Source organism: Corylus avellana, chromosome 6 (assembly GCF_965113065.1).
Source record: "Corylus avellana chromosome 6, dhCorAvel1.hap1.2, whole genome shotgun sequence".
NCBI classification, from domain to species: domain Eukaryota; kingdom Viridiplantae; phylum Streptophyta; class Magnoliopsida; order Fagales; family Betulaceae; genus Corylus; species Corylus avellana.
In genome coordinates, this window is record NC_142495.1 from 3871187 (window position 1) to 3881705 (window position 10519).

The 10519-nt window shown below is 34.5% G+C and overlaps 1 protein-coding gene, 1 non-coding gene and 1 pseudogene across 2 annotated transcripts; all 3 read left to right on the forward strand.

Moving 5' to 3' along the window:
* The first annotated feature begins 3120 nt into the window (after positions 1-3120).
* LOC132188693 (uncharacterized) lies at positions 3121-5610 on the forward strand. The gene is made up of 6 exons (XM_059603221.2): positions 3121-3438; positions 3549-4099; positions 4221-4413; positions 4696-4760; positions 4861-5071; positions 5148-5610. The coding sequence occupies exons 1-6, from the start codon at positions 3277-3279 to the stop codon at positions 5418-5420; spliced, it is 1455 nt and encodes a 484-aa protein (XP_059459204.2). The 5' UTR covers positions 3121-3276; the 3' UTR covers positions 5421-5610.
* Positions 5611-5695: 85 nt separating this feature from the next.
* Positions 5696-5966, forward strand: LOC148584791 (RNase MRP). Its single transcript, XR_015912774.1, has one exon.
* Positions 5784-8046, forward strand: LOC132186573 (uncharacterized; annotated as a pseudogene).
* Positions 8047-10519: the final 2473 nt, after the last annotated feature.

Consider the following 10519-nt stretch of genomic DNA (forward strand, 5'->3'; position numbering starts at 1 on the left):
ATTCAACAATTTAGGGTTACAACATAACATATTTATAGGAAAATTCTAATTATAAGTACTTTGAAAAATCTCAAAATACCCCCCCATAACTTATTTGTCCCCAGGCCCACATAAACTAATTATATTCAATGGGCCAGTAGTAGAATATGAGCCAATTGTTCCAACATAACCCATAACATTAACAAGGAGAAAGCTCATATCCACAAAAGTTGTCCTAGAGATAACCCATAACATTAACAAGGCATAGCTTTAGATCAAGAAGGGAGTGTACGTAGATGTGACGTACAAGTTATAAGGAGATTATTGAGTATATATATACATATAGATATAAAAAGTCTGAGCTCTGTAATATAGACATGTCGTAAGTGTGAGTTATTAATATAATATAATTGAGTTTGAATCTAGTGGTGGGCCAACCTATTTGCTATACATAATACAATGCAATATTAGCAACAAGAAAGAAAAAAAGATAAAAAGATAAAAAAAAAAACAAAGAAGAGGAGGAGGTGGTCTTTTTCACTAAGGACAAGAAAAGAGGAAAGAGAGATAGAGAAATGAGAATGCAGCTAGTAAAGGATTGGTGAGTAGCTGTCCAACCTATTATAGTCGCAACTCACTAGATACTCCTAAAGTGTTGTCGTAAGTGTGAGTTATTAATATAATATAATTGACTTCGACTCTAGCGGTGGGCCAACCTATTTGTTATACATAATACAATGCAATATTCTCAAAAAAAAAAATAATAAAAAATAACGAAGAAGACAAGGAGGAGGAGGAGGTCTTTTTCACCAAGGACAAGAAAATAGGAAAGAGAGATAAAGAAATGAGAATGCAGCTACTAGAGGATGGGCCGAGACATAGATTACAGGGCGTGCTAATCTATATCACGGTGTCAACTTCCAAGGTGTCAATTCACTACTAGATACTAGATACTACCAAGGTGTCAACTTCTCTAACATGGACAATCAATTAACAATGGCTCCCTGAGTAATGATACAATGCACGCGGCGTGTGTGGCACGCCCACGCACGCCAGTGCAAAATTTTTTTTTTTTAAAAATAATAAAATAATAAAAAAAAAAAATTTTGTGCCTGGCGTGCATTGTATCATTACTCATGGTTCCCTTGTTATTCTAAAAAAAAAAAAAAACAATAGTTCCCTTGCTACAGTGAAAAAGGACATTTTGGGTAATTAATATGATGGTAGGACCATTAAAACTCTCATCTCATCTATCAAAGTCAAACTCAAGAAAATACTTTCTCCAGACATTCAAGGGCTAGCTAGATAACTACGTTACGTACTCATGAATATGGTGGAATAGGTAAATGATAGAATTAACTATTTTTCCCTTCCATCTATAACGGGATTCAAAAATCAAAATTTTGAATGGTAGACAAGAAGAAGAAATAAAATATATATATCACACATTGGGAACAAACAATATGTACGTGATTCAACACAAATATTTTATTTCCATTGATGGCGATTTCCTGTTCTCCGCTGGCAAAATCCCAAAAACACATGATCAAAATCTGAATTAAAAAAAAAAAAAAAAGACATTAAAAAAAGTTAATCAACTGTGGATTATGGCTCATGAAGTAGAAGCCACTAATTTAAATCTTTTTCCCTCTTCTTTTGTGTAGACATCTTAAAAAAATAACATAAAAAGAAACACATGGCATATTATTGGGTCGGAAAAATTGCATTTATTAAGAAAGTAACTTATAAATCATTTCAGGCAGCCCGAAATATACTCAACGGCAGCTGTCTTAAAAAAGCACCCAATGGACAACATATCTGGTGAAATAGTAGTGCATATTGGAACATGGGCTCCTAAAAATGAGATCGAAATAAATATTATAATAAATATAAATATTATGTTTTTTTTTTTTTTTTTTTTTTTCTTTCCATTTTGGGGTGATTAGGGATTTTGTTTTTCTCCCATATTTTTTACGGGATTAGGGGGACTTTCTTTCAATTTCTTGGAGATTTATTCATTTAGATTGCTGGGAACTGGGAAGGGTCCAAAGCAGTGTTGGGGCTTAATTCTTAGAGTCTGTTTGAGATTATGTTTGAGGGACCTAAAAATGCGTTTCACACTCGAGAAGTTCGTTTGAAGAAAAAAGTACTCATTTGGTAAAAAAATTAAAAGCGATTTTAAGGGTTAAAAAGCTTAAAAATGGTCAAAAGGCATTTTTGGCAAAAGTTTAAAAATAAAACTTTTACCCAAAAAGCGATTTCTGATTTAAAAGCTCTATTTTTTAAATCCTAAATAGACTCTTAGGCAAATTAGGCAATCGCCTAAGGCCCCAAATAATTATAATATAATTATATTTTATTTTATAAAAAAAATAATTAGAGCCTCAATTATGATAAAAAGTTAGTCAATTGTCTTTAATTACGGCTTCAATTATGGTAAAAAATTAATATTATGACAAAAAAGTTAGTAAGTGCTTTTAACTAAGGCTCCAATTACTGTAAATATAAATACAAACAATTAAATTATAAGATATTAAGACTTTAAAGGAGAAGATCCTCTCCAAATGAATTCAACTAAAGCGGAGCCGGTCCCTTCTAAATGAAGGGCATAATTGTTAAAAAAATTATAAAATGATAATTCTGCCATTTTAAATGAAGAGACCGGCTATTCTCTAGTTGAATTTAATTTCTTTCTTTAAAGGAAAGGAAAGAGAAAAATGAAGAGTCACATTAATAGCCCTCCTAATAAAGAAGTTACTAAACTCATAGTTTCATCTAAAATTAAAACTAATATCTATAATGTTTAGAACAAATTAAATTTTATATAAAAAAAAAATTACATGTAGCTCAATACAATATGATATACGATGAAGTTAACTGCCTCCTAACAAAAATGAATTAAAATTAAAATTATTTAATTAAATAAAAAAAGTCCTACTTAAATTTGTTGCGTTATGCGTCAAAATCTACTAAAGCTGGGTTCAAGAAATTATAATTATTATAATTATTATTTTTTTAGTTTGTTGTACTCGAAGAATGGGACGTTTGATCACGTTTAGCGGGGCCATGCCCACTGGGTATTTACCAAGTGCACTTTGCCCTTAATGCCCTCCCAGGAGTTGGTCAACAAAGGTGGCCCAACACCAAATTCAGTCAAGCCACACCCATCTTTCAATACACAAGCCTGGCTCCTGATTGATTAATCCATTATCAGAAGTATATTTTTTTTTCAATGAATGGGCAAACAAGCTTGAACGAAGAAGAAGGGAGAAGTTCATGTTACTGTGAATAATATTCATGGGAAATTGGTTCGATTCAGTTCGTGGGCTTTGGTCAAAAGCAGCTCGACGGTGCAGCCAATATTTCTTAGAGACTCCGGGGAAGAGATGGGCCTCCGCCGCCCTTCTCGTCTTCTCCATCGTCCTCCTCACCAGCAGCTTCATCTATTGGACTGATGTTGTAAGTCTCTGAGTTTTTTGAATTTTAGATTGAAATATTGTCATGTTTTTTTTTATTCACCTTAATTCTGGGTATTTATATATTTATATAATTTTCCGATTATTTTTCAGCGTGCTATAACTGGAACTTTCTTCTTCAAGACGTCTACTTCCAGCAGCAGGACTCCTCCCAATAAGCCGCCGGTCAAAGTCGAGTACCCACTCAAGTGTATCAACGAAGCCTTAACGTTAACGTGCCCAGCCAACTACCCTGTGAACTATGAGAGCAAGGCATCCACATGGGCTGTGGCGTGCCCAGAGTACTTCCGGTGGATCCGCGAAGATCTACGGCCGTGGAGGGACACGGGAATCACGAGGCAGATGGTGGAAAGAGGAAACAAATATGGAGATTTAAGGCTCGTGATCGTCAAGGGGAAGGCCTACGTTAAGATGTATAGGAAGGCTTTTCAAACAAGGGACGTGTTTACAGTATGGGGGATTTTGCAGCTTCTGAGGCTGTACCCTGGGAAAGTACCGGACCTGGAGCTCTTGTTTGCGTGCGGTGACAGGCCTGTGATAAAAAAACGTGACTACCATGCCACGTACGCGCCGCCGGTGTTTCATTATTGCGTAGACGATGAATCACTGGACATTCCCTTCCCTGATTGGTCCTTCTGGGGTTGGTAAAGCCTCTTTCATTTTATATATATACTTTGTGTGTAAAAATAAAAACACCCTTTAATAAAAAAAATAAAACATGTAAAAAGGTTAATATATATCTTTTGTTTTTTTTTAATGTGGAAGGGGTGAGATAAATATAAGGCCATGGGGTACGATGTTGTGGGGTCTAAGGGAAGCGAACAAGAGGATAAGGTGGAAGGACAGAAAACCCTATGCTTTCTGGAAAGGGAACCCATCTACCTCCGGGAGAAGAGCTGACCTTATGAAATGCAATGTCTCCGGCAAACAAGATTGGAATGCTCGGGTATATGCGCAGGTAAAATTTCTTTGATCATGTCGGTACTTTGATCAGCAGGGAACCGGATCCTTTGAACAGAAGAGAGGCTCCATTATATTCTTTTGAAAAAGAAGAAAGACGACAAACTTGTCATACAATATTTTTATCTAAGTGGTATTAGCATATTTGTGTTACAATTCTTTAGCTTTTCTTTCTTCAAGATCTATGAAATCTTCTAGAGAGTGCTAGCTAGCTAGAAGTTTAATTAGAGAGAGAAATTTGGAGAATTAATGTAATTTTTAACTCTTTCTTTGAATTTAGGATTGGCAAAAAGAAACTGAACAAGGATTCAAGCAGTCACATCTAGAAGATCAATGCACCCACAGGTATACATTATCTACATTTTTTTTTTTTTTAATAATAATTTTCTTCAATAAATGTTTTTATTGATGAAATTTTCTGTTTTGTTTGAGTAATATTTGGAAGGTATAAAATATTCATAGAAGGAGTAGCATGGTCAGTGAGTGATAAGTACATTTTGGGTTGTGATTCCATGACATTGCTAGTGAAGCCCAAGTATTTTGACTTCTTCACAAGAAGCTTGGTGGCAAAGCAACACTACTGGCCCATCAGCCCCTCAAATCTGTGCAGGGATATTAAGTCTGCCGTCGAATGGGGCAATAATAACACTACCAAGGTAAACTTGACACGCGAACATGAATAATCATACGTTGCTTAATAAAGATGTTTTAAGTTTGTTTGTTGACGTGCAGGCACAAGCAATTGGAGAAGCGGCAAGCAAATTCATTCAAGAGGATTTGAAGATGGAGTTTGTGTACGATTACACATATCACTTGTTAAGAGAATACGCAAAGCTGATGAGATTTACACCAACAATTCCACCAGGAGCGGTGGAAGTTTGTTCAGAGACAATGGCATGTCCTCAGAATGGTCCGTGGAGGCAGTTCATGATGGAATCCATGGTGATGTCCCCCAAGGATACACTCCCATGTACAATGCCCTCCTCCTCCTCCTCCTCCCCATGATGTTTACAGCTCTAGCTAGAAACCACCATAAAAAGAAAAGGTAGTAAAGTGGAGATAGTTGACACAATAATTTATTAGAAGTGCCAACGTACGAAAGCACATCTAATAATGTTACTTGAAGACCCCCGAAAAAAGATATATTTGTTGATTTTGGTTTGAATAAAGAATTCCAGATGATATTTACGATCGAGCCCAAAAGTTGTTCCGTCCCACATCGATTCTACAAGTATTTTTTTGTCGCTTTATATACAACAACCTACTCTACCATCGTAACTTCACCACGAGACGAGATGTGGTTAGGTCTTGTATTTTCGCCTATGAAAAACCAGACCTAGGAAAGTCCCCGGGCCCATTCCTGCAGCGATGCAGGCTCGGAAACGAGTAATTCTTCGGTTTCGGAAGATTCCTTCGCGCCTTGTTGCGAGGGGCTGAGACACGTGTGGAGCCCCAGCGGACTTCCGCCGAAGAAGTCTTGGCCGTTGTCACACAGTTATCCACCACTTGGTCCGCCTGGACTAACTGAACGGGGCTTACTCTCTCGTGGTCACCTTTTTTTGTCTTTGTGGGTTGGGCCTTTTGAGTAAGCTCTTTTTTGTCTTCGTCGTTTGGGCTTTTTAGTAAGCTCATTTTTTGTCTGCGTCTTTTTTGTCTTTGTCTTTGTGGTTGGAGCATTTTAGTAAGCTCTTTTTTGTCTTTGTCGTTTGGGCTTTTTAGCAAGGGTTAAATATTATTTAAATACGTGTGGTTTGCATTAAAATTAAATAGTCACTTAGGTTTTTAAAAATATAGCAAATGATATTTATGGTAAGCCAATAAATCTACTTGATACCTTTGTCAAGATTCTGTTAAATTTTTTAACGAAATACCACATCACCCTTGCATGTGGGCGCCACGTGGCATGATACCTATGTTTTGAGTGCCACGTCATATTTTATTTTATTTTAAAAAAAAAAAAAACTAATTTTTTTTTTTTTAAAGAAAAATACACTGGGGTGGCCGGCCACCCCCCAAAAGCACCCCCATGGGCCGAACCACCCCCATGTGGTTCGGCCACCCCAACGTTTTTTTTTTTTTGATTCTTTTTTTAAAAAAATATATATGTTTTTTCGGTTTTTTTTTTTTTTTAAGAAATAAATAAATAAAATATGACATGACATGACACTCAAAAACTCAGGTACCACGCCACGTGGCACCCAAGTGTAAGGGTGACGTGGCATTCCGTTAAAAAACTTAACAAAATCTTGACAGAGGTACCAAGTGTGTTTATTGGCTTACCACAGGTACCATTTGCGATATTTTTAAAAACCAAGGTGGCTATTTGATTTTAGTGCAAACCACAGGTACTAAAATAGTATTTAACCCTTTTAGTAATTTGATGTAAACAAGTTTTTGAAAAAAGTTCTTTCACTATATAGAAGAAGACTTGATGTTACAAATTGTCTTGCTTAACCTGAATACACAATCTCGAAATTTCGGTAAACGGCACATTCACCATCTCGATCGACCGACTGGCATTTATCAAGATCTTTCATACTTCAATTTTCAATGATTCTTCAACCGCAATTCAATCTCAATTCAACCCTAAACCTATTTATAACAATACCTGAGTTTTTAGTTGACCAAGAAAATATAATTTTCATAATGTGTAAAGTGGTTTATGTTTTTCATTTGCATAACCATTTTCTACCGCTTTTCCATACCCTCGGATAGGCAATTGTGAGAGGTGTTTACTTGCCCGAACACCTTTTTGGACAAATGAGTCTCATGAAAATATTCTCATAATCGTTTGTCTATATTATAAGCATTTTATATCATCACACTCTTAAAAGCCTTTTTATTGTCAAAACGCGTGGAGGGTTTTGTTGAGTTTCCCTTAAAACTATTTTTTTGTTGCAAAATTCCATTTTTCTCTTTTTGGCCTAAAAAAGTTTGATATGGAATTAGATATAAGATATAAATAGAAGGATGGGTATGGTCGGTAAGTGAGAAATACATTCTAGCATGTGACTCCATGGCCTTGCTGGTAAGGCCCCGTTACTATGATTTCTTCATTAGAGGCATGGTGCCATTGCACCACTACTGGCCAATTAGAGACAACACCAAATGCACCTCTCTCAAGTTTGCTGTGGAATGGGGCAACAATCACACACAAAAGGTTTCTCTCTCTTTCTTTCTCTGTCTCTCAAATTCATTAGCAAAATGTGTTGATGTTTTCATTTGATTATTGTTTTTTTGTTTTCCTTTTGTGTTAATTGACATGCAGGCCGAGGCCATAAGGGAGGCAGGAAGCAAGCTCCTGCAAGAGGGTCTAAAGATGGAGTACATATACGACTACATGTTTCATTTGTTGAATGAATATGGGAAGCTCTTTACATTCAAGCCATCTGTACCTCCAGGGGCTGTTGAGCTGTGTTCAGAAACAATGGCTTGCCTGGCTAATGGTACGTGGAAGAAATTCCTGGAGGATTCCATGGTGAAGTCTCCTGCTGATTCAGCCCCATGCGCCATGCCTCCTCCTTTTGACCCTTCCTCACTAAGAGCATTTCTAGAGACAAAGGATAAATCTATAAAGCAAGTGGAAATGTGGGAAAACGAATACTGGCAAAATCGAAACAAGAAGCAATAGATGAGAGTTTTTTTAAATGTGTTTCAAACTAATGCTTAATTGTATTCTAAGTGCTTGGAGATGTTAGTGTACTCATTAATGAATGTTATCTTCTAACTTAAAAGGTAACATTCTAAAAGATTTCAAACCTAAATATTCGATCATTTTTTTTTCAAACAAAAATAGATATGGGAACTATACTTATACCCTCAAACTACCACTTTATTTGCAATATTCTCCCACGATTTAAAAAATTGCAATACGAGAGAGGAGAGGATTTAGTTCCATCATTACAAAGTTAGATGTAATATCATTAAGATAAATGCTATAGTTTTTTCTGATGTTCTCTTGATTCAACGTATATATTATTTTCTAAAATAAAATAAAATGAGGGGCCAGTGGGATAAGTTTTTTTTTTTTTTTTTTTTGTAGAAAACAATATCCACGTAGGATCAAAAGAACACTAAAGTAAACTGTAGCATTCCTCTATCATTAAATAATGTGGTAGTATTAAATGCAATTTTTTTTTTTTTTCAAAGTTTCATTTTTTCAGTTGAAAAGGCAGAAATGTATTTAGTTGTGGGAAACAGATCCTCTCCATTTCATTTGAAATGAAGAGTATTCATTTTTAAAAAAAAAAAAAGAGTATTCATTTAGTGTATTTATTTAGGAGGACAAATTTGTCCAAAGAATTTACCCCTTAAAAAATAATGACAATATTATCCTCCTAAACGTAGTGGGCGGCCTACACTTAAAGCCGAAAGGCCTTCAACCGTGCGCTTGGACCACTGGGCGAAATCAGCGTGGTGTACGTCAAATGTTAATAACGGATGGACCACGAAAATGAAAGTGCAAAGAAGTGAAACCAAGTATGATAAATGATTATTTCAATAAAAAAAGAAAGTATGATAAATGATAATGACATCCTCATGGTTGATGGATTAACCTTGGAGTTTTCAATCCTACCAACAGACTTGTTGATCCCTTCCTCATTCATGAGATCAGACAAAAATTTAAGGGCCATTTTGGTCATGAGGTGATTCGACCATTTTTTATAACCGGTCTAGAGTAGCTGAAATCATCCTTAGGCCACTTGGGGGTGACTTGACCACACTTATGACCATTGGGGTGGTTCACTCCCCTTCCACCTTTCTTTGTTTATAGGATGGAGAAGTTAATATAACATAAGTGGCCGAGCTTAAACTCATAGGCTTAAGTTTGGGATTAAGTAATATTCAACATGTTATATTATAGTCTCACTAGAAGACTCTCGTACGTGGCAATCTAGGTAATGGTACTAGAGCTAGTAATGATGTATGATATGTTAGAGATGATAATCGTTTTGGCAACTACAACCAAAACAGTGCACATGCATGCATAGTGGGTCCCTTTTGCAATTAGGGTAGAGACAAATGTGCATATATGGTACAAAGAAAGCTCATATAGCCCACAAAAGTTGTCCTAGAGATAACCCATAACATTAACAAGGCATAATTTTAGATTGAGAAGGGAGTATACGTAGATGTGACGTACAAGTTGTAAGGAGATTATTGAGTATATATATACATATAGATATAAAAAGCGCGAAACTATTAATATAATACTAGCTCAGAACCCGAGCAATGCGCGAAATTATTCATTATAATTTAATTTTAAAACTTAAAACATATCTTCATTGTATTTTTTATTATAGGTCAAAAAAGTTGTGTAAAAAAATCTATCATGACTATTTCAATAAATAAAAAATACTAAAAGTCATACAACAGAGTATTACTGAACATAGTGACACAATTACACATAAGATTGCATGAATATATAAATTACATAAAAATATACTATCATAAGAACCATATATAATTTTAGTTTTAATCCATATAAATTAAAACATATTAAAACATTCACATATGTGTAATTTAAAATGGAAAGAAAGTGTACAGAAAAAAGAAAACAGTAAGATGAAAACCTGGAATGAGTTAAACCATAAGACCCTTAATTAATTTTAATTTAAGCACATTAAAAAAATACATAGTAAATCATAAAAAAAATAATAATAATAAATAAATAAATAAAAAAAAAAAAAACACACATAAAACATTGACAGCAATTAGAACATAAGACCCTTGAAACATAAGACCCATAAAACATATTAAAATATTTATTCCTATATGAGTAGTTTTATCTCTTTCATAAAAGAAAGAGATAACAAATCATGGAAGGAATATTGGAACACAAAAAAAAAAAAAATAATGAACAATAAAGTCAATTAAATTTACAAAAGAAAAATAAGAAATTTAAATGAAAAATAATATATAAATTAGAACATAAAATAAGGAAAAAATAAAAAATAAAACATGAAATAAATATCTTTTTCTCTATATTTTTCCTAAATCCAATGAAATTAAGAGGTATATGAAAAAAAATATTATCAAATAAAGTTTTTGTCCTTTTTTTTTTTGGCTTTTTTCATTTCGATTAACCTTCACATATATAACAT

What these genes read in the sequence shown, in the direction of transcription:
- LOC132188693 (XM_059603221.2), top strand. Translation starts at nt 3,277, where the DNA reads ATGGGAAATTGGTTCGATTCAGTTCGTGGGCTTTGGTCAAAAGCAGCT. An exon ending in GATTGGTCCTTCTGGGGTTG is followed by an intron (nt 4,100 to 4,220) that starts GTAAAGCCTCTT and finishes TTAATGTGGAAG; the next exon opens with GGGTGAGATAAATATAAGGC. An exon ending in ATGCTCGGGTATATGCGCAG is followed by an intron (nt 4,414 to 4,695) that starts GTAAAATTTCTT and finishes CTTTGAATTTAG; the next exon opens with GATTGGCAAAAAGAAACTGA.